Below are 25,871 nucleotides of genomic sequence, written 5' to 3' on the forward strand. Positions count from 1 at the left end.
CTGTGTTACAAATGTGCATAAGACATCCACTAAAGTGAGATGCTCTTAAGTATATTATAGACAACTGAGGGGCTGCTTTCCTCTACTTTGAAGGGAAAAAATAACAGAAAATCTTGAGCATCTTCCTGAGTAAGAGATTCTTAGGCCAGTTATAAACAATTGCTGGGATACAGCAAATCCAAAGTCTAGTTAGATACCTCAGACAAATCATGAGTAAAGTGTCACACTCAGTGACTTATGATGTTTCTGGCTGGAAGAAGGTATAAGCAACTTTTGATCCACAACTGATGATTGATTACAATGCCTAAGCATCACTAATCAAAGGGACACTCAGGATTAAATGGTCTAGAATTTTTAATATTTTCTAGAGCCCCTGCTTTAAACTGTAGAAACATATTTTAGCAGAGGATGAAGTTGTGGAAGTATTATTTCAGTACATCAAATATCCAAAAGGAAAAAAAAGTGTGAAATTAGAAATCAAGGTATCTTCTCCTTAGATAAATATATTTGTGCTGCTGGAGTTCAATTCAAATCCAAGTCTGTGACTAAAGAAAGACAAGCGCCTCACACTTTTGGGGGATTCCCAATATCCAGAATGTCCTTTGGCAGCAGGCTCAACAGGGTTGGCAAACTTTCTCTGTGGAGGGCCAGACAGAAAATATTTTAGGCTTTGAGGACACACACAGTGCGTCTGTCTCAACTACTCAATTGCCATAGTGGAGAAGCAGTCATAAATAATGGTACATTATTCTAACAAAACTTGTGGAAACTAAAATTGGAACTTCTTATCATTTTCACATCACAAAATATTATCCCTCTTTTGATTTTTCTTCAACCATTTAAAAATGTAAGCCCCATTCTTAGCTCATGAGCAATATTAGTACAAAACAGGTGGAGGGCTTGATTTGGCCCATGGGCTGTGGTTTGCCAGCCCTTGACTAGACTCTTAAGTTCTGGAACACAGGATCCATAATAATCTACCTAGTTCAGTGTTCTTTAGCCAGGGGCCTGTACACTGTGTAGCACATGGTAAGTGCTGGGTGAATTGAAGTGATGATAGTCATTAGTAACTAACTTCACTGCTTACTACAAAAATATCCCATGCCATTGAACTGACAAGACCTGTCCAAAATGTGAAAGAGTTAATCACACACCCAAGCTCTGTTTGCATATTCTGGCCACTCTAAACCATTTTATTTATTTCTGATGTGTGAACCATTTCATTGCCAGTGGACCAAATATCACCGTTGGCTCTAACAACCAAAGGCTCATTTAAATATTAATAAATTTATAAATCTGGAGCACTTGCTGAAAAACAGATTCCTGAGCCTCAGCCCAGAGGCTGTGTTCTAAACAAGTACACCAGGTGATTCTGGTATAGGTGGCCCTGTAAGTTGGTGGAGAAACATGAATCTGCATTTAAATTACCTACACTGTATGAAGAATTAAGAAACTCCAAGCTCTCCTCTAACTATCTGTAATCACAGAAAAGAATCACAATAAAGTTTATCTGCACATAAATTACATATGTTGTTACTGAAATTAGAGGCTCTAAAGTATTATCTACAACCATTTGTAATGATTGAATACAAAGTATGCATAACAAACCTCAATGTTTGAGACTTTAAGGGTAGAGCTGGTCTGATGGAAGTACCCCAAAGGCCTACCATTTCTCCTCCAATATCACTGGGACCCCAGCAGCCCCATCAATGTCAACCATATTCTAGGACAGTTTTCTAAAATATACCTACATTCAGTCTTCTTTTTACTCCCAGCACTGACATTAAAATTAACTCTCCAACATAAGACCGAAAGATCAGAACACCACACCTACTGCCAGTTTTAACCCTTTGCACTCGCTTGCTTTTTTCTCGATTCCTTTATTCTAATGCTAACCGTGTCGAGTCACACTTGACATCCGAGTGCAAATTAATGGTGGAAAACTTGGCTTACTCACTTCTGCATGTGGGGTGCACCACACATTTAACCACACGGAGTCCCTTTTGCTCCATCCCAAATCTCCCACAACCAATCCAGCCACAGCCATTTGCACTCGAGTTTCTGGCAATAGTTTGTGGTGTGTTTTTTTAATTTAAGTTAAAGGATGTAAACTTAAGTTGTTAAACCTCCCTTAACCTGTCATAAATATGTCTCCTTACAGCTAAAAGTTGGAACTCTGAGGATTACGCAAACTACTAAGAGTGTCCTGAGGTGGAGGACACTTGGAGCATGCTAGCAAATGCAGCTCCACTAATAAGGTGTTTCCAGACTTGTTTGTCCAGATTTACAAAGAGCACTGAATACTACTCCAGCTCTACATGTATTTATTAATTTTTACAAAGTCAACTCTTTGCTCTGACTGAACTAAGTTATGACTAAGTTCATATGATAAAATCAGCTTTCAGCTTTATAGCAGCCAGTCTAGGGTGATTTACAAACTATTAAAGCATCTTTAATTGTACAGGCCACAAAACCAACTGGTATTGTAAAAATATGTATTATTTCTAGATCTACTATATTCACATATCCACAAAAAAAATTGCTACGTAGGTGTCATTATGCATGTCAGAAATTTTACCATTCATTATTAAATGGACTTTGGGACTAATTTTAAGCTCCTTTGTGGCATATTACAGGGACTAGAGAATAGAAAAGGGACATTCAGGAAAACTTTATGGAACCAGGTTTTGTATCTACTTGTTCCTTCCCTTCTACACAATACTAATCTTTAAAGAAAGAACAAGATTTAAAAAGCAGAGACAGAGTGGCATCCTCAGTGGAATAAGACTTCTACCAGCTAATGGGAATACTACCTGCCCACCTGTCCAAACCTTTCCCTACCACCTAATGCATTTGCAGACAGTAAAAGGAAATTGTGCCCTTTGTACTATTTTCAGTTCATCAATACTGGAAACACTAAATAAGCTTTCTATTTATCTAGATTAAGTTGTAACCATCCTGATATAGAGACTATTATTTCCTTAATTCCTTAGAGCAGTGGTTCTCAACCTTTCTAATGCCGCAACCCTTTAATACAGTTCCTCATGTTGTGATGACCCCCAACCATAAAATTATTTTCGTTGCTACTTCATAACTGTAATTTTGCTACTGTTATGTAATGTAAATATCACCTGTGGCCAGGTTGAGAACCGCTGCTGTAGAGCCTAAGACCATCGGGAAAACACAGATATTTACATTACATAAAAGTAGCAAAATTACAGTTATGAAGTAGCAACGAAAATAATTTTATGGTTGGGGGTCATCACAACATGAGGAACTGTATTAAAGGGTCGCGGCATTAGAAAGGTTGAGAACCACTGCCTTAGAGTTAAAAATAAAATTCTATTAAGATTCTAAACAAGCCACCAAATACATATATCACAAAGACTAAATACACCACCTAAAACATTTCACACTCATACCCAAGCCTTTCTGACCATAACTTTGCTAAATTCATCACAGGAAGGCAATGTAGAAGACATGGACATTTTTTTTTCTTTCTTGCTTGGGTCCAAGTAGTTTTATAAAGAGACTAGAAAACAATATATAAGATTTTACAGTTTTATAACCCAGATCAATTTTTAAAACCCTCTGCGTTTATCAATGGTCCCATTACTTTTTCCTCTAGTCAAGGTAGTGATAAATAGTAAAACTGCTTTATAAATTACTTGGTTTAGACAAAGATCTTAAAATTTTCTATTTTGCTAGTACAAAGATGATGATTCAGTTGGCTCTAAAAATTATAAAAATATTTATTGTTCATTCATTTTCAATACTATGATTGCCCACCAGTTAAAAAAAGGTACACATCCCCTCAAACATGGCTTCTACTTCTATTTTATTTAAAAATCAAATCTCCATTCCTGATTTGTTAACATGTATCTTGAAGGTAAAGGTACTTATTTTCAAGGTGAAAATATGAATAAATTTCCCATATTAACGAAGGAAGACTGACCAGAAAGTAAGAATAGTTACAGTTTCAAAATAAATACATAATAAGGAATTCATGTTCAAAATATTTTCATTTAGCACTTTATCCTATTTCATTCTGAACATTAAATGGGCATTCTCCTGATTTTGGAATTTAAAAAGAACTATATTGCCTACCTATTCAACAGAATGAAAAATGGATTCAGAAGTAAATTTATATAACCAGTTTCAAGAAATAGCTTTCATCATGACTTTTTCTTTAGCTATCTGAACAAAAGTCATGATGCAAATGACTCAAAATATAACTTTACCCAGAACTAAGTCAACATTAGCAAGTCAGTAACATTGATAAGTACCCACTTGATAAAACTCTAGGTGGCTGTCTGATGGCGATTTAGTCTTGGTTTGGTTTTAGTAGACCAGTTAAATTCCTTCATTTTCAGTTGCCTAATGAGTATACTATAACCAGTGTGAAAAAAATACAGTATCTGGGTTTTAACATCCAATTTAAAAGTTAATTTGAAATGCTTTCTATAGACTTCCTTCTGCATATACATTTTTAAATTATTAAGTTTCCTGTAAAATATATATCTTCATTTCAAATATTTTAAAGAGAAACTGTAGTAGGAAATGCTTGAAATAGTTCCAATTAATGTGAAAGTAGCGCTAAGGGGCGCTCTTCCTCAAATCTCTTCAGATGCCTGATCAGAGAATCAGGTGGTACAAGTTGGGAGACCTTTTTGGATTAGATGTAGGATCAACATAAACATTTTTTAATTATTAATAAAAATTTTCCACATAGATTCATCTTCATTTCCTTATCTACATTTTCGTGTTCCTCCATTTTATTAATGGGCTAGGCTGATTCACAATACAATTTGTATATTAACACAATTTAAAAATTTGTGATCCTTAAACAAAAAAATGCTATCTGAAATGTGGGGGCGGGAGGAGGAATATGACTTACACTGACTCATTCATATAAGAGTCACAATAAGTATGTCATAAATGGGATGTAAAGTAAACCAAAGTTTGCTACAGGATATAAGAAATTATAATATAAAAATTTTACGTTATAAGAGCCTAAGATAAAAACCTCTGGATGGATTTCACTGGAGCAATATTCCATTTTAGATACCCAAATATGGAAAAGGAGAAAAGTACTGTAAGTTGCTGTGGTCTTCCCATTCTAGCCCTTTCTATGTGCTCACAGTAAAGGCACACAATACACAAAATTTTGCTCCCTAATGACATATTTTAGTCCACATATAAAATTTTCATATTATCTGAATCTAAAGGAGCAGTAATATAAGTCTAAGTTATGAAAACAAAAATCATTTATGTAAGAAACATGAACATGTTAAAAGAGGATAGAGGAAATAGGGGCCCAGGTTCAAAATACATCTCAAAATTATTAAGCAGGAAAGTGCCAATTATTTTGTTTGGCTATATATACAGTTTATTTTCCTCTAAAGTTAACTTTTGACTTTTTATGAGGTATCAGATTCAGAGCATATGCAGCACTATCCGATATTACAGCCATCAACCTATGCACTACACAGTCTTTTATAGGCACAACGCTGTGTTTGCTGTACAATCTGCTGTGTACATGAGGGAAAGGAGGGGCAGTGCTGATCTATAGCCCTCCTTTAGAATTCCTCCAAATCCTAACTATGGCTTCATAGGGAGAACAAATGCCAGGCCAGTCATGAAGCAGACATTCTGCACCAAAGATGCTTCTCTGGGAGTAGTACAGGCATTTAGAACATTCAGTTCTGAAACAGCACTGTATGATACAATAGGTAACCACAGCTACATTTGCCAAGTTGAATTCCAATTTCTGGGTCTCACAATAAACATACATAGCTGGTAGTTCCTACTGGACAACACAGATAGAGCACTTCCATCCCCACAGAAAGTGCTGCTCTAAAAAGCAACATGGTGCTCCAGTCTCAGAGATGGTCCTAGGGTTTCTTATAACACATTAACCTGCCTGTATATTTAAAAAATTTCAAGTAGTCATTACTCAAACAGTATCATAATGTTCACCAGCAAGATTGGAGGCCAGCAAAAGTGCAAAACATGCACACACATCCCCACATGAATACGTGTACATACATGCACACATGTACACTTGAATGCACAACAGACATCCATGCATACACAACAAGATGTACACACGTGCCCCCACCCTCCACAAACACACCCATGCTTGCACAGACATGCACCGCAATGGTACACACACACAACAGCTATGCATGCATGCACATGTGTGCTCATACAGACACAACACACACACACACACACACACACACACACACACACACACACACACACGCACATAGGCTTGTGTACACACCCAGGCCTGTCTTCTATACCACAGCTTCAAAGGATAAAATGACTTTGTAGTTTGGAAAATACATTTATGAAAGGAAGCAACATTAAAATAATACAGACATTTGTACTGTATCAAATTAGTAAAAAAAATTGAAAAATACTTTCATGTTGGCATAGATGGGTGTAATTTTCTGCAGGACAATTTAGTGATTTTTTATCACAAATTTACATGTGCCTATCCCTTTATTTAAGAATTTCACTTCAATAAATTTGTCCTCTGAAAAATAAATTTACTTCTATCCTATGAAAGAGATCAGACAGAATTACATAGGTAGAAGTGAATTTATTTTATCTCTTTTTAAAAAATACAATTGATTACACTGTGTTTTAAAGATATATTCTTTAGGCAAATAAAATCTTAAAAGCAATTTTGACTTAAAAATTAAGGTTTTCTATTTTCCCCCCTAGAAAATTCATGGCTGTTTCAGGAATATAAAATTCAAATACATCCAAATATAATGAGAAGACTGCTCTTCAGAGTGGAAAGTGAGGGATGACTCTGAACATAGCAACATGAACGTCCGTCCCCTTTGACAGCTAAGTTTCAGTGCGATGTTACTGATCGGACAGGCCAATGGAAGCAATGTAATAAGAACCAGTAGGACACTGGTTAAATAAATTATGGCACATTATGATACTTATATATCTATGAGAACATTCACCTATTATATTATGTGACAACATTTCCAGAAATTTTATTTTTCTTTATCCTCTAAATTATTTGAATTTTTTACAACCAAGTTAAAATAAATATTTTAAGTCCCTCCTCCCCTCCCCCCTTTTTTTTAACTGACAGTTTTCAGTAACAAGAATGTGAAACAGTGTGGCTCTGAGTGTCAACCCATGAACCCGGAGGTGATGGTTCGAGATCCGGCACATGCCCAAGTTTCCAGCTCAATCCCCAGTAGGAGGAGTACAGGAGGCAGCAGCTAATCAATGATTCTCTCTCATCATTGAGAGAATAAAATATGTTTCTGACTCTCCCTCTGCCTTCCTCTCTCTGAAATCAATAAAAACATTTTTGAAAAGTGTAAAAAACAACATGACTCAAATTTTCTTCAAAGCAAAATGCTAATCTGATATTCATAGGCTATTTTTCAATAACAATCTACTACATCTATAAAGTAACAGCTTAATTTTTTTTAGAAAGGCAAACATTCCAAAGAAATATCCTGAGTTCTGAGATTCTTTAGATTACAAAAACTGATAAAATTATTTAAATTGAGAAAAATTCCTACCATTACCCTCTTAAAATATTTCATAAATAGTCAGATATTTGAGATAAAGCTGCTTGAGCTGAAGTAAGAATAGCTGATGGCTAAGGAGAAAGAACCTATTCTAAGTGACTTTTTAAAATGAATCCTTACATGTACTCTTACTATTTTTCTTTAATTTTTTTAAAATTAGAATTGACATGTTTAGTGACTTTTTCAATACTGAGGGGCAGAAGTTATGTAAAAATAAAATAGCCTTCTGATTGCCATAAAATATTAGAAATGTTTTAAATTTGAATTTTAGGTAATAATGGTTAGGGTTCCATCTATTTGCTAAGCCTTCACTGAAATTTTGTTCTGGGCGTCTATCTTCAAAATTCCTCATTAGCATATCTAATTCGTCTATATTTCCCCCAAACATTAATTAAAAAGAAAAACAGAAAAGATTGTTTTTCTGGTTTGGAACCATAGTCCTTAAATTGCAGTCTCTCAGTTCTCTTAGTCCACAAATATTTAAATCTGGTCAGTCATTCTCATGTTAGATTATTAAAAAAATGCCTTTACTTGAAGTTTTGACACTTTGTTAAACAACAAAAATCAAGCAAGAAATTTTACCTTAAAGATATTTAAAATTCCATTCAAATTTCAAGATTATTATTACCTCTTCTCCCAGGAAAAGAAGATAACACTAATATTTTTCTTGAAAAGTAACAATTAACAATTAAAGTACAATAATTCTAACATAGAAAGAACTACTTCTTTGGAAAGTTTAAAGCTGAAGTTAAAACTCACTACCCCCAACCCAGAAAAAGGCCTTTTGAGCTTAACCAAAGAGTAGCTCACAGTTTATGAAACAAAAGTGTTAACTATTTTTTGTTGACTCACAGCTTCCTTTTCAGTAAATGTAATTATATCACAATATGAGAATATCTAGACTGACAAAGACAAGTAGAAACCCAGAGGGAAGAAAAGAAAAATAGGATGGGGTAAGCTGAATTCCATTTTGGTTATCATGTTTCTGTGTGAGCCAGTAAAACTCTCTGAAAATTTTTTTTAAAAAATCATCTAATCAGTAAAGAGTACAGCAAACACATAGAAAATGGAATCTGACAACTTGGTGGTGAATTCTAATGGAAGGAATTTTCACATTTTCCTCAGAAGTATAACAACTATTCAATTTCCATTCTTCATGTAAGGAATATAAAACACCCACAATAAAGTTTAACCCATCCTTAAAAATCCTAGTGTTACTGTTTAAATTCTTCACTATGAAAATAAGAACCAAATATTAAATATTAAAAAGCTATAGCTATAAAGACACAGGTATGTTCGGCATTGTACTTCCTAAATTCCTGAGTCAGTATTTGGTCAGTGACCCCATCTCTTTTATATTTTTATACTGTAATGCTTTTTGTTCTTAAGATCTCATTGTTCTTTACTTACTTTAAAATGTTACCAGAAAACAGGAAATATATTTGTTTATAAAATGCACAAATCAAAATAAAATATGAATATTAAATGCAGTTCCCATCCCCCAATTACAATAATTTTTTGTAGATACATAAATTCTTGGAAGACCTTAAAAAGAAGGTGGTCTATAACTTGAGGCTTGATACTAATATATTCAGTTCTAGGGATTTATCACTACTTATGTAGCTTTTAGGCATTTTATTACATCATCATCACACATTATTTTTTAATGCTATCTCAATGGTCTTTTGTCTGCCTATGGAACATGTACAGTATGCTGGTAGGATGCAGTACACTTAAAATAATACAAAACCATAGGTACTAAGAAAAGACTAGAATGTACACTATCTTTTGCTCATCATACTGGCAGAACATGTTTGGCTGAAAACAAAGAGAAGAAAAATTATGAAGACAAATATTTTTTTGGAATAATAAATGAATATCTAAGTTACTCCAGTATTACAAAGTATATTCACAAACAACTCAGTAATCTAGGTGATCTGCATAGTTCCAAATAAGTATCTTAATAATTTTAAGTACAAAATAATAGAGGTTACAATCAAGTAAGTCACTGCTAATCACCATCACTGCCACATGTAATGCAGTATTTAGGTATCACACATCACTCGTATACACACACATACCACATCCTGCAACCAACAAGCACAGCATGTATACTTTTCAATGGGGAAATAATATGAATGAAAATAATTGTGGAAAGTACCTATTTTACCTACCAGCCTATTTCATTTTGCTTTAAATTAGAATGCTTTATATACATGCAACTGTCCCATCCATCCACCCTCCAAATGAGTTATAAGCAAGAAAGAAACTAACCCATGATGTGACAAAAAATAAAGGGGGGGGGGGCAATGTTACATGAATATAAATGGGAAGCAGATACAGAATGTCTCCAACAATGTGCCTTTTTGCTTTGTTTTCTGAGTAGCGAAGAGGACACAACTGAACAGACCTTGGTATAGAAGAGTGTTTCTTAATTCCCAAAGACTATTCATTGAAGGAGTCATATAATCCAGAGGCAAGTGTAAAGTAAGGGAAGAGAGTATATTTTTATATGATTACAACTTTCTAAAATCCGAACCCTGAATATATCATGTGTTCTGTGATATCCATTTATGAATGCTCTAAGTTTATATATCATCATTTCAGCAGATAACCCCCACCCTCCAGTACTTTATCCATCAACCTGGCACGACCACCTGGGGTATCTTTGTGCAGCTATTGTCAATGAACTCCAACCCTCTGACCAGCACATTAAAGCTCATATAGGTACTCACCCTGCAAACTGGGCACTGCCAGTGACTACTGCTGTCTCTAAGCCTGTACTCATCAGACAAACACTTGGAATGATACACACGAAAACACAGGTCACATATCAACACCTCTCCAGGCAAATGGCATTCAAAACAATACCAGTCATGATTTTCTGTTTCCCAGTCCTACAAAAAATACAAAATAATTTCGTATGACATTTTGTCAATATCTGCAATGACTAAGAACAAAATTGAAACTAAAGTCCATCAGAAGTTAGGCATCATAAACAATTTCAGACATTTTAAAACAAGAGGGAAGAATATCTACAAATTTGCTTCTTTAAATTTTAAATTCTTTCCTAAACAGTATTAATATTCAAAATATCTTAAGGTGATTTGATAACAAAACCAGTTCAAAAATAAGTCCAAAGCCAATCGCAGTCTAACATTATCTTCAATTTTAAAAACATAATCTATGGAATGATTTCTTCAGTAAACTGAATATCCCAAACAAACATCTATACCTTAGTATTTCAAATAAACAAACCTCTGTTTTGTTCTGCTTTTTTAAGAAAAATATAGTAAGTACTTAATTAGCTCACTGTGGGAACAGAGAAAATAGTAATAAATGGTGATGCTCACTATTCTTATCTTCTCATCCATGGTATTGGATGCTTTATTGAAAATAACCATTAATCAGAATGTCCATGTTCTGATAGGTTGCCAAATTTTCAGGGTCTGTTGAATTTGGAAAAATAAATTGAAAATGTGAAACTAAAGGTTTAATCACATTCTCCAAAGGACATTGCCATAAAAAAAACTTAAAAGGAAGTAGGCTTATTTTCTTACTTGGACTATTCCTGGAAATAAAAGAACATAACTGCAGTAGGTTTTCTTTTTTGTACAGCCAATACCATTTAAACATAAACAGGAAGATGTTATAAGTTCTCTTAATTTAGAATTCATTCTTCATAAATGCCACTCTTAGCTTCTGTCAAAAAATACCTGTTAAGAGTGATGGATTCATTCTCAGCTTTCTTTTGTAGATGTGCTAAGTGAACAATGGTTTAACCCACAACAGTGTAATCAAGGCCACTGCCAATGAGGGTCCTGAATTCCAAACTTGGGTTCTGCCATCATTTGTCTTTTTTATAAATCACTGTTGTTTCTGAAACGGAACCGTTTTCTTATATGTCAATTACTCCCCCAATAAATGGGCTTCAAATACAGCACTTGGTTAGCAGGCAGTAACTCCTTTAGCGCCTAAGGCTAAAATGTATTAATTACTGCCTGAACATTTGACAGGGCTACTACCAACACCTTCAAAAGGGAAGAGAGTCACTAATGTTCCAAAATTCACTTTCAGAGTCATGGCTACAGCACATTAGTAAACTCAGCAAAAATGTAAACTTTTTAGTTTACGTTTTGTTCAGAAATCATGGTCTTGATTGACCAAAGCAATAAAGAAAAACATAACCATTTCTAGTTATTTGCTGCAGATGGATATACTCTGTAAACTTACACTGGAGTAATTTTAATCAAACTGCTAAAAAAATCGTAAGATACTGACTGATGAGACATAAAACCCTGATGTGTGCATGGTAGGGAAAAAAACCTATCTCACCAAGTTTGTCGTAGAGGCACTGCAGAGACAATATATGTAGTGCTTGGCTGTACTAAACGATAGTCATTGTGTACCCATTTCACAATGTTCATATGTAAGCTGCATTTTAGCTATTTTAATATTTATATAAAAAATCATTGATAAATTAGGTTTGAGTGGAGAGATAAGATACTTTGCTCTATTCTGAACTAACAGAACTCTTGCCAAGTTTAAAACAATATTTCAGAATATTTTTTTCCTATAGTTGTCCAGAAACATCTTAAAGGATTTGGGGGGCTTATGTTTAACTCATTATTAACAAAAGAAAGTGCGAACCTTCATCATTTGAAATTTTTTACATTAATTCATCTTCCTGCAATTCTTAAAATGGTGGTTACTAAGTAAATTAAGAGAAGAAAGCAAGAGTATAACTTTGGTGCGCAGCTCTAAAGCTTAGCCTCCCCACTTTACCTCCGCCCCTTTTCTATTCCTATTCTCTCCCATCCACCCATAAAATGAGATGAAAATGGATCTTTCCTCATTGGGGTGTTTAGTAGCAGACCTAGTTTTCATAACAATTACAGAAATAAAAATATAATTCAAATGAAGTAAAAGCAGAGAAACATTTGGTTATACTATTTACATAATGGCATATGACTAACTCCATTATCGGATATAAGAAGTATGGTCTGGGAACATATGTGCTATTCATTCTTTTAATCATAGCAATAGCTGTTTAGAATACACAAAACACGCAGAAGTCAAGTTCAAAAGTCATTACATTCTAAACCCAGGGCACACTTTTCTGAGGTATAAATTATATAAGCATGTTTAAGATAGGCAGAGTTGCCTACAATTTCTCTTTTAGTAAATAGAATTAATTTACATAGTGCTCTAATAATAATGTATGCCCAAAAGCTAAGCCTGCATTTTCCTGGATTGCACCAGATGTCAGCAACTATTCTCATACAGCCTGATTAGCAGCATAATATGTGAAAAGCCATTTCAATACTTGGAAGAAAATTTTTAAAAAGCAAACCTATTAGCAAAAACTCCCCAACTAGAAGCAAAGTAAAGACAATATGGTGTTAATGAACAATTTTAACAAGAGTTAACTAAGCTAGCCTAAAGAAAGATAGAAATGTAGTATTTTTTAAAAGCAGATTTAAAGTAAAAAAACAGTGCAAAATTAGTTCACCTTGTTTGGGGTTGCTGTCCTGGAGAAAGGCTGCATACTGTAGGCCTTTCAAAATAAAAACAAAATAATCTTGGTCTCTCTACTATAACTTTGCTCAATATCAGGCAATACACAGAGCTAAAGGGATTTCATAGAGGGTCAAACTGTTTATTATTTGCTATATGACTTACATTATTTTGCAGATGATATCAACTGATAATCTATGAATGTACTAATCATGAATAAAAAGACAGTAGCATGCAAACTCAAGAGTCATTACTAGCTTAAGAGGAAACTTTGGATACTAACACAAAAGCTACAAATGGACAGAGAAAATCTTTCTATTTAGAAAGTCATGTCCCAGGAAAGCTATCATAATGTTAGAAAACATTTTAGTAACAAATAAACTCGGTGCCATTATAAATTTCATTAAGACCATGAATGTGTGTCTTTTTTATCTGAAACTGATCCACTTTTTTAAGTTGGGAGTGATGAATGTAAACATGGTAAACTCCATACTTAACCATGGTGTGAAACAGACACAGAATGTCTTCAGAACTTACTAGAAAACATTCCAACATCTAGAAGCAGCCTACTGCCCTACATCTCTGGCACCATTTATAGCATTTGATTAAGACTCTGGAGTAAAGACTGGCTCAAATCCTGGCTCTAGCACTCACAGGTTGTGTCATCTAGGGCAGAATACTTAGCTTCTCTGTGTATTATTTTCTATCTGTAAAATGAACAAAATAATAATGCCTGGTATACAGATGTTTTGTAAGGATCAATTGAGTTACTATACTCAGTGAGTTATTAAGATGATCTGCTTGCTATAGTGCACAAAACAGGAATCAAATTGACAAGTCATAAATGATGTGTAATTATACATGTGTGGACTTCTTCAGGACTGTAAGCTCATTATGATAGCTGACTCTCACAACATTTCTGTAAGCTAGATGGACCAAGAAATATTAAGTCAGTTTAGAGAGAACACTAAAGCAAGAGAGTTCATGGGAGAACTGTGTCTGTAACAAGGGCCTCCGAAACTATAATCCATGCTCATCATATTCTAGAGGTTCTAACTTTTAAAGTGATTCCCTATTTATATGTAATGAGCAAATGAATCTTAAATTATCAAATACTTGTTTGATGTGTTTTAACATAAATATGACATAAAATTAATTCTCTACAATTCAAGGTTTAGTTTAATGCTGTTAATTAATTTAGTTAATCACTGAGAGGTAAGAATGTAATGAATGATTAAATATTTACAATAATTAAAAAAAATATTACAATACTGCTTAGAGAAAAAGAATTTAGACAGGAGGAAAAAAGCTCTCTCTCAATCTCTCTCTCTCTCACGCACACACACGCACACACACACACACACAATCACTAAGTTGAAAAGAATAAAACAGAATAGCATGACCCAAAATATTCTACTGAATAAAATGGACATTCTTTACCACAGCAATAATAATTTCTAGATATAAGTACATTAAAGTTTGAATATACATAGAACCACAGCATAACTGGTTTCTCATTAATTAAAAATCACCAAATACTTAATACTTTACTTAGTAAATAAACAATAATTTATATTTGTCTGAGACAGGTAATGGACCTTTGGAAGAAATGTGTAGTTCTGCACATAATTAACATAAATGTAACAAAACATATTTCACTTAAAAAAAATCATACTTGCAAGGGGCACTACTCCCTGCCATGATTGTTTAATGGTGTGATTTCTGAAGAATAAGACATAAGTCCATCCTACCTCTTATCTAAAAGATGAGAGCTTAGCTAAGTTTCAATAGATACACAAGCCACAGTTTCTTTTAGATTGGTCATTCTGAATCAAGATAAGCAGATGATAACAGAGGAAAAAAGTATCTATCTTGCCCCTGAGTAAGTTAAGCTAAATCCATTTACACCCAATATAAGATGTTAATCTCTTCAAGAAACCACAAAATGTGTATTTTCATTAATTATGCTTCTTAAAAGGTGTCAAAACCTAAATTAATGAAAATAAAAAGCAAAAATATAGATTGAAATCTACCTTTTCTTTTAGGCTTACTTTGAAAGTAGTCTGAGGTCCTGCTTATTGGTGGGACAAGCTTGATTATATGAAAAGTAACTACTCAAACTGAAGCAGGGCATAATAGTCAAGACTATTGAGCTCATGTTTGCAGTTGCTCTTGCGTCTTACAAAATGAAACTGGTAGAAGGCTTCTAACTGAAAATGCAAGCTGTGGTACCTACAATGATACATTGTTTTTGAAGTAGTATTAAGTATGAGAAAAGAAATGAGACCCTGAGTTGGGATTTGACAGGTTAAATAAAGGGAGAAGTAGTTTCATAGCAAACATCATTTTTTGACTTTTAAATCATCCTCTATACTGGTGACCAAATTATTTAATGTCAGATCAAAAGTATTTATCAAATAATAGGGTAGAGTCATAGCTTTGTGCCAGGAACTGTGAATACATTTGGAAATCATCGTATTAGTATAACTGCCTCTAATTCAAAATACATATTTGACATGTAACATTAAATACCTTTGTAAGACAGTTCTATCTTTAGTGAGCCCTTAACTCATAAGAAATTGTGTTTATTATAAAAGGAGTTACTAAATGCCAAACTTAATTGAGCCCAGCAAATGGTAAAATTCTGCCCAAGAAATGCATTTCTTAAGTTGTTAGACTAAAGGACACTTAATACTGTGATCAAATGTGGATTAAATATAGCCATTCATGTATATTTATTTCTTTAGAGAAAGCAGATAGTAAAGCAATCTATCAGAACTTGTAATTCTTTATTAAAAATCAAAAGAAAAAAAACCTTAATAAAATATTAAATGGTCAGATATCAGAAAGTTTCCTTCTGTGCCCTGGTCTACAGGCCTTTTACTAATATAATTTCAAACGTTATGAAAACCATCTCTGAAATCATTATTTGGATCTGATTAATGAATATTAATAACATACAAATCTGGAAGTCTAAGATGACCACAGAAAATTTACAAGAGGTCCCAGGTTCAGCAAGTTTGTCATTTTAAAAATTGGTTGGTACATATACTCTTCCTTGTTTATTGACTAATATTTAAGCAAACTATTTAAATTGAGAGTGCTTTCATTTTTAGTAATTACATTTCCATTCTACTATCTCCAACAAACATATTCAAAATATCACCATAAAGATGCTTATCTCTTGCCTAATTTTATCAGTTTTTACAAAAGAACTATCACTTCAATAGGGCTACAAATGGTAGTTAAGACTAGCATCTCAACTTGTCTAAAAAGCATTGCAGTCTAAAAGGAATCTCAGTACAATTAAAGCCACCATCTTTGACTTATACAGGTGTCTTCCTCTTCAACAGATTATATATAATTATAACCTGACCTATTATTAGAATTAAACTTATAACATTACTGGATTTAATAAAAACAATTTTGCTCAAGCTATGGATATTTTTTCAATTGAACCAAGTTTTAAAAATAAGCATTGTGGCGGGGGAGGTAGCAGAGGTGAAATAAAAATGTGACACCAACAAACTCTTTGCTCAACTATAGTTGAGTGGCATAAAGAAAACTGCACTCTTGCCTACCTGGTCTTTCTTACCATAATTGTGAAAGAAAGGACAAGGAGAATATAGCCTCTTTGCTAATACCAGTATCTCTTGAGGATGTAACTTGTGGGACTTATCAAGAGAAATCAACTTTTTCCACATCTCTGAGATACTATTTTTAGAGGCTATATATAGAAGGAAAAGAAGTGCTTTATACCCATTTTTCAAATAACAGAACTTCCCTGGATGAAGAATATTTGCAACTTTGAATTAAAAATGAATAACCAAAACATTCTATACAGCTCACATATATAGAGACAGATATATAGAGATATATATAAATATCTACTTGACTTTTTTCTTTTGATATTGAGTCAGAAGTTGACAAGATGAATAATAATGTAAACCTTTCAAATTAAAAAGTCAAGTTTTTAGAGGCAACGTATTATATATAAGAGAGAGAAACTATAAAGGAAGGTCCTAGACTCAAATGCCAGCCTACAGGGCTGTCACTAGCCCACAGAGTTCCTTTGTGCAAATCAGAAAAGGTGACCCTTCCCTAAGACAGGTTTTGCTAGAATAAGACACTTACCTGCCATAAACTAGAAAACTGCTGAATAAACATACAAGCATATGATGTCTGAGAACTGAGTGTGACTTCCTAAGTTGTGTAGTTGACAACTGGCCCCATACACAGTAGCTCAGATGCATGGGCCCCACAGCCCATAAACAAAGAGCTGGCAAGTGTGAGATGATTGTGTTGTGCCAAGTGTGACACAGTAATGTGTCCTTCTAGAGTATACTAGGGCATGACAACTGCAGCACATGACAGCCCCTGGGTAGCCAGGTGGTATATACCAGCCACAGTTATGAGATACAAATATAATTAACCTCATCACTTTATAGTTAAGCCTTATAGATCCAGTGACTGTCTATTATACTAGTACATATAAGACCTTACCTCTTTCTGCTACCTCTGAATTTTTAATATTTGCATATTTTTATAAACTAGGCACAACTTTTATATACTCATTTATACTTACATCATACATGCATACTCAGTATAAAAATGTGAATAAGAACCAACATGAATTAATAAAATCTGTATACTGGTTGGTTGATTTACATATAAGATTTCATCTAGAAAAAAAGAAAAGGATGGTGCTATAAATATATGCAGTAAGTACATGTGAAAATAAAAAAAAGAATATATAACCTAATGCAGTGGTAAGCATAACTCATTAACTGCTTATTTAATTAAATTGAACATGGAAACTTCAAATTGAAGAGGAAGAATGCATGTGGGAAAAGCACAAATCTAAAAATTAAGAAGAACTAAAATCACTTTTTCATTTTTATGAAAAAAATGTACATGATCCACAAACCAAAATCCTGTGGATTATGTTGTACTTACTACTGGTTAATTACTATATAAATCTCAGAAATTATCAGGATAGCCTTCTATACTAAATCTGTACATTTCCAACTATTTGGGGATTAGAAATTTTATATTAATTGGATTATTCTGAGTATATAATAAGCTATCAATTATCAATGGCCCTCCTGTTAATCCATGATGTAAACAAATATTATTATTATGACTTGATGTCTGGAGTTTCTTTACTGGCAACAAAACTGTACTTTTCTATATGGAAGTCAACAGAAAAATTATTCTGATACAAACATTTTTTACTTAAGTTTATAAGAACACTTCTAGTGTGCAAATTAAATGATACCAGAGAAATTAAACACTTTTTTCTTCTAAGTTTTATTTGTAGAAAACATGAATTTTATTTCCTGAAACTCTGAAGGCATAAATTAAAATGACAAAAACAATGTTAAAACTGAACAAGTTTGTAACTCGTAGCTGCCTCTGTAGCCCAGCCCTCCCCAGGGGATGTGCTATGAGTTTACTGCACAGAGCTGACTACTGAGAAATGTGTGGCTGGCTCACCTGATGTAGAGCCAGAAAGGAAAACACAACTCAAAGGTTTTGGGAAATGTTTCCACAAAGAACCAATTTTAAGATCTTGTGTCATTTTTTATAACATTAGATTTTAGAGAATTCATGATAGAAACACTCTCAAAATACTTAATTACGAAATCCATTCCTTTCAGAAACTAAAATAACTCACTTCTATTAAATTTGAAACATATTGTCTTAAATTATATTGTTGCAAAAAGTAGACCTTTAAAATCAAGGTGTTAGAAATATCAAAAACAAATGAGGTAGGAAGATGGAAATTTTACACCAAATCAGTCTTTACATAAGAAAAAAATTGTAGCCCTGGCCAATTTGGCTCGGTGGATAGAGCGTCGGCCTATGGACTCAAGGGTCCCAGGTTCAATTCCGGTCAGGGGCACGTGCCTTGGTTGTGGGCACATGCCCAGTGGGGAGTGTGCAGGAGGCGGCTGATCGATGTTTCTCTCTCATCGATGTTTCTAACTTTCTATCTCTCTCCCTTCCTCTCTGTAAAAAATCAATAAAATATATTAAAAAAAGAAAGAAAGAAAAAAATTGTACTTCTTACATGACCCTGAATATAAAATTATGTATTACAAGGAAAAATAATAAAATATAACTTAATAAGAACTAAGTAAAAATATAAAGAAAATTAACTATCTTTACTATGATTTCTGTTAAGTGCCACAAAACACACTCAAGTCACAGAAATCAATGAAGACACTAGCCAGAGGCATCTAACATGTGGAACCTTGTCACCTGCAAACCCTCCTGAAGCATGGCTCTGGGCTCTGGCATCATCCAACCTGAGTAAGATATGTCCCTGAGAAGCCAGTCTGTTCCTTCCAATCTGTCAATACGGCATCAACATTATCCTGCACTGAAACATTTTTACTAATATTTATTAAAGAAAATATTTAGAAATACCATGAATTGTGTGTACAATAAAAGGGTTTTGCTTGTTTTGTTTAAATGTTTCAGATTCAAGGTAAACTACACAGAAAAGGCAGGCTCTTTATAAAAGTGAGTTTTCTTCTACTAAAGAAACACAGAGGAAAGTATCCACCCTACCAATGTAGGTCCTTAATGTTAGTAAAAAATGTTAAAGAGAAACATTACTAAACTGCTGAAAATGAGTTTCTAAAGGTTGTAGTTAAATACTGTTCAAAAGTTAAAAGTCAGCTTATCCAAATTTATCAAATAAAACATACTTACAATTTCATCTCCTGGCAACCAATATCCTTCTTGTTCAATACCAGCTTTTGAACCTTTGCAGCCCACAGTGAGAGTTTCAACAATAAGACCATCTTTCACAGCCAAGCTCAGCTGACGGGTGGTCTCTTTTGGATGCATACCGTGGACTCGAGACATGTACCTGAACACAGAGAAAAAACAAACTTAAAAATCTTTTAGTATAAAACATAAAAATGCATAGCAATAAGAAAATAGAGATAATTTATTTTCTCTTTTATTATTACTTGTACTTATCAGAGCCCTGCTGAAAGAAGGACAAAAGGAGTCCTGAATACTTAACTCTTTCAATTACCATGGTATTTTAAACCTCAATCTTATTTTTGTATAGTTAGAGGAATATCTGTTCAAATAATACCAAGCCAGCAATATAAATCACTTAACAGATTTTAGTCATACATCCCATGTAGTTTTAGTCTCTGGAGCAATTACCACTGTACAGAGTCTAAATTTAGAATTTTATAATCTCCAGCCATAAAACTTTAGAATATAAAATGCTTTTACACAAAACTTAGGAAATGATGCCAAACAAAACAGAAATCACAAGTGGTTCTCAACATCTAAAGAAAACAATGCATGCTATGATTAATAAAGCAAAAACTAATTTGAAATAAATTATACTCTGAACTGGATCACTAAAGCATACAAGCTCTCCCTGATTTACAGTTATGTGGCATTTTTTTAAATATAAAAAAATGTAGTATTTCAAATATACCTCAGACCACAGAGAATAATACTGGAGATTCCCTTGTATTCACCAATTATATTAAACTCATGTTAATATTTTGACATATTTGCTTCATATCTTTTCTTTTGTATTTTTTAAGGAAATAAAATGTTATAGATACTGGTGAAATTTGCACCATATTCCATTCCCCGGCAATCAAACCCTCTACCAGTAAACTACTGGACATCAGAGTCTGCTGCGGATCCAGAAACAAAAACATCATGACACAAATCAGGTCAGAGAAACATTCCAAGTTGGAAGACCCGAGGCCAATGCCTACACGTCTCAAGAAAATTAAGTAGGACAAGAATTTGTATTAATTTATCTGTCATTTAAATATTAGCATTCCAAACAAATCATCACTGAAGAACCTTATAAACTCAATAAGAGGACAAATTTCAACAACAAAAAGCAGTAAGCCCCATCAATGGTAACCATTCTGTGTTTGCAATTTATAGACGCCTAGAGGCCCAGTGCATGAAATTCGTGCATGGGTAGGGTTCCTAGGCCTGGCCAGCCATCAGGGACGATCGGGGCCTTCCAGCTGCCAGCTGGAGCCTTCCTTCGTTCCACACCGCCCCCTGGTAGTCAGCGCATGTCATAGTTAGCAATCGAACTCCCGGTCTCCTGGTCAAACTCCCGAGGGGCACTTTTCATATTAGCCTTTTATATATATAGACCAGAGGCCGGTGCACGAAATTCGTGCACGGAGCGGGGTTGTCCCTCAGCCCAGCCTGTACCCTCTCCAATATGGGACCCCCTCTCACAATCCAGGACTGCTGGCTCCCAACTGCTTGCCTGCCTGCCTTCCTGATTGCCCCTAACCGCTTCTGCCTGCCAGCCTGATCACCCCCTAACCACTCTGCTGCCAGCCTGTTTGCCCCCAACTTCCCTCCTCTGCCAGCCTGGTCACCCCTAACTGCCCTTTCCTGCAGGGTTGATCACCTCCAACTGCCCTCCCTTGCAGACCTGGTCCCTCTCAACTGCCCTCCCTTGCAGGCTAGGTGCCTCCCAACTGTCCTCTCCCGCTGGCCATCTTGTGGTGGCCATCTTGTGTCCACATGGGGGCAGGATCTTTGACCACATGGGGGCAGCTATATTGTGTGTTGCAGTGATGATCAATCTGCATAGTACTCTTTTATTAGATAGGATAGAGGCCTGGTACAGGGGTGGGGGCCAGCTGGTTTGCCCTAAAGGGCGTCCCGGATCAGGTGGGGGTTCCCTTGGGGTGTGGGGCGGCCTGAGAGAGGGGCCTGTGGTGGTTTGCAGGCCGGCCACGCCCCCTGGCAACCCAAGCGAGGCCCTGGTATCTGGGATTTATTTTCCTTCTACAATTGAAACTTTGTAGCCTGGAGCGGAGCCAAGCCTGGGGCTCCCTCCGCGGCGGCAGCCATTTGTGTTGGGGTTATAATTGAAACTTTGTAGCCTTAAGTGGGTGGGCCCGGCCAGGGTGTGCGGAAAGCTTTGTTTCCCCTGTTGTTGGCGGCAACCCTGGCCTGCTCTCTCAAGCTCCATTCTGCCGCCATTTGTTTGAATTTGTTTACCTTCTATAATTGAAACTTTGTAGCTTGAGTGGAGGCTTAGGCCTGGCAAGGGCAGGCGGAAAGCTTGGCTTCCTCTGTTACCTAGGAAACCTTGCTCTCTGTGGCTGTAGCCATCTTGGTTTGGGTTAATTTGCATGCTCGCTCTGATTGGATGGTGGGCATGGCTTGTGGGCGTGGCTTGTGGGTGTGTCGGAGTTATGGTCAATTTGCATATTTGTCTATTATTAGATAGGATTATATATATAGATAACAAAGTATCTGGTTTCTCTACAAATGCAGTTAACTGAAGGGCTGAGAAGAAAGAGACACGGAATTATGATGAACCCAACAGTGGCCCTGACAAATCAGATTTGCAGTAATAACAAATGGGACTACAAAATGATGAAGGTGAAGTTAATCCACAAATACTGATTGTCACCTTTGCTGACTAATAGTCTAAGGTGATAAATCACGTGTATATTTTGATAAAGATCAACACTAACAAAAATAATCAACTGCAGTTTTGAATGTGGAGAAAGGAATTAAACCAAAATGAAAATGTGCTAATGTCCTCCCTGTTCACCGTAGGGAGCTATTAGACATTATCATAGGAATTAAGTACACTATACAAACTCATAAAGACAGCCTTTAGAACGAAAATTCAAAACTTCCAAATTATCTGAAGAAACCCACAAAAAAACACATTATGCAGTAAAATTAAAACAAAAAAAGAAACAATAAAAATAAGCAGTGTATTAAATATCAGAGGACCAAAAGCAAGTAAATTTGTCCTTTTAATAAATACAAATTGGTCAAACTCAATAATTAAAAACCTACTAAATCACAAAACAAAAATTTCACTGTCTACAAGAGACACACTTATAGTGACAGAAATACTGAAAAACAATAGGCAAAGGCATATCATAAAAATACAACCCAAATGAATCAGGGATCAACACTGCAATCGGGCAAAAATTATTAAAAAAAAAAAAAAGGCACACAGGGCACAGTTTTAAAGCAAAATCAGTAATAAATAAAGAGAATACTGACAGGAATACAGGATTATGAGACTTTAATTCACTTCACTCAGTTCACAAAAACATTAAGTGAACAAAATTAAGTATGGATACAGGAGACCTTTAATTAAGTTTATTAATTAATATCTAGTTGAATTTATTCTAAAACCCCAAAAGTACAATAAATCCAAGAGTCATTAAAATGGGGCATAAAATCAGCCACAAAACAACCTTAATAGATTTCAAAATAGACATTTGCTAGTCACCATGAAATAAAACCAGGTATTAATAGCAAAAATGAAAAACTTACATAAACCATTGAATCAAGGAGATTTTTTAAAATTACAAAAACAATAATTAAAAAGCTAAAGTGGTGCTAGTTTAAGAGCAAAAATTATAGAACTAACAATATTAATCCAATAGGTCCTTCTTAGGGAAGATTTTTAGAGATATCATTAGCTAACCTAATCAACGATGAAGAAACAAAGCACAAAAACATACAAACTAAGAAATGTATAACACACCATATGTAAAAAGGGAATTAAAATACTAGTAGTCATAAGCAACTACTATGTTAAATTCTGTGCAGAAATAGAATTTCTAGTAAAAAATAAATGAGCAAATCTTGCCCACAGAAAAAAAAAAGAATACTTAAAAAAGACAATTTCCAAAGAAACAGAGGATGTTGACAAAGAGCTTCGCCAGAAAAGCACAAGGTAGGAACATATTCACAAGGTAATTCTATCGAACTTTTAATGACCAGACAACTCCAATGTGATTTAAACTCTTCCAATACATAGTAAAGAAGGAAAGCAAGGGATCCAGCATGATAGAACCCACAAAAAAGGCACAGAAAAAGAAAACTAGTGTCCCATAGGAATACTGGTATAAAAAATACCAAATGAAGTATTTAAATTTACAGTACAATGTTAATAAATGTTAATACATTCAAATATCAAAAAAATATACCATAACCGAATGTTTAGTTTCAGGATTTCTAGGAATACTTATTTAAAAAATCTAGAAATATAATTCATCCCATTAATACATCAGAAGTGAGAAATCATGAAGATTTCTATACATGTGGAGAAGGTATTTAGTAAAATTCAACATCCAGCCTCTAACAAATAGGAATGAGTAAACAATATTTAACCAATCAAGAATATTCAAAGATGTCTTTTAACACTCTGCCAAAGGTAACCAAAATAGGTAAAATAGAGAAAGAAATGGGGCATAAAATTTGTTTAGAAGTTAAAATTATTATTTGCAGATCACATATCAAGAAAACCCAAGAAAATCAGCTGATGTACTATTTTAAATAATCAAATAATTTAGTCAATTATTTGTTTAGGTACAAGCTAACATAGTAAAAATTAACAACATTCATATATACAAATCAAAAAACTAGTTAGGTTTAAACTAAGACAAGACCCCAATCATTTACAAAAGCAGTAAGAAAAATAAAATACGCAGTAAAAAATAGAAGAAATGATACGATCTGTGTGAAGAAAAATCTGAAATTCTGACACAGAAGAAGATAAACAAATGGAAAGACATACCTGTATTTGGATGAAAAACAACAAAATTCAATTGCCTGTAAGATTAAGTAAATATCACCACAAAGTAGGCAAGTTGATTCTATAGTTCTATAGAGAATTCAACAAGAAGTTCCCAAGACAATTCTTTACGAGTAATATCATATTGGAAAACATTATAGTACCAAAGTAATTAAAATATTGTGAAACTAGTGCATGGAGAACAGACCAATGGAACAAAACATAAAATTCAGGAAAAGACCCAAATATACATTTCAATTATAATAAAAGTGGAATTTCAAATTGTGGGTGAAAAGACTTATTAATCAACTCATGGGAATTGGGACATCGAGCTCACTAACTTGAAAAAAATAGAGATGGAACCCTACCCTAGTCTGTACCCACAAATAAATGTCAGATTTACTGGAGGATTGGGCTTGACTGGAACTACATCACTGGTGAGATGTAATTTAGTACTACTCCTATAGAGGCAAGTGTGGTAGTATCACAATTCCTCTCCTAGATATTCATCCTATAGATATACTTAGATATGTGTGAAATAATAGACAAAGTAGGAAATTCATTTTAACATTGTTGCTAGCAAGAAAAGATTAGAAACAATCTAAATATGTATTTTAGGGGACTGGCTAATTTATAATATAACCATACCAAGGATTACATAATCATTCAAGAAATGGAGCAGTATTATAAATGTTATGATGACATAGTCCAAGGTACATTATGTTGAAAAAATCATGGTAACGGGCTAATATTCAAAACTAGAGGTCTGGTGCATGAAATCCGTGCACTGGGGAGGAGGGGACGGTGTCCCTCAGCCCAGCCTGCACCCTCTCGCAATCAGGGACCCTTTGGGGGATGTCCGACTGCCGGTTTAGGCCCGATCCCACAGGATCATCCCTCTCGCAATCCGGGACCACTGGCTCGCCTGCCTGATTGCCCCTAACCCCTCTGCCTGCCTGCCTGATTGCCCCTAACCCCTCTGCCTGCCTACCTGATCACCCCTAACTGCTTGCCTGACTCATCACCCCTAACTGCTTACCTGCCTGCCTAATTGCCCCTAACCACTCACCTGCCTGCCTGATTGCCCCTAACCACCTCTGCCTCGGCCCCTGCCATGGTGGCTTCATCCAGAAGGACATCTGGAATGACATCCGGAAGGTTGTTCAGCTGTCTGGTCTAATTAGCATATTACACTTTTACTA

At 34.8% G+C, this 25,871-nt stretch overlaps 1 protein-coding gene across 13 annotated transcripts in view; it reads right to left on the reverse strand.

Annotated features, from left to right (window-relative positions):
• The window catches only part of ZMYND11 (zinc finger MYND-type containing 11), a 142,425-nt gene that overhangs the window by 35,431 nt on the left and 81,123 nt on the right, over positions 1-25,871 (reverse strand). For 6 of the 13 annotated variants that reach the window (XM_079759410.1, XM_079759415.1, XM_079759411.1 and 3 more), the window contains 3 exons: positions 19,812-19,971; positions 13,087-13,131; positions 10,310-10,471 (listed from right to left, as the gene is read on the reverse strand). In XM_079759410.1, the coding sequence (XP_079615536.1) occupies positions 10,310-10,471; positions 13,087-13,131; positions 19,812-19,971 (367 nt within the window). Of the gene's footprint in view, positions 1-568; positions 820-10,309; positions 10,472-13,086; positions 13,132-17,676; positions 17,771-19,811; positions 19,972-25,871 lie in introns of those variants that run through there. The other 7 variants (XM_079759413.1, XM_079759412.1, XM_079759405.1 and 4 more) reach the window with 5 other exon arrangements.

Source organism: Cnephaeus nilssonii (assembly GCF_951640355.1).
Source record: "Cnephaeus nilssonii genome assembly, chromosome: 1".
Lineage (NCBI taxonomy): Eukaryota > Metazoa > Chordata > Mammalia > Chiroptera > Vespertilionidae > Cnephaeus > Cnephaeus nilssonii.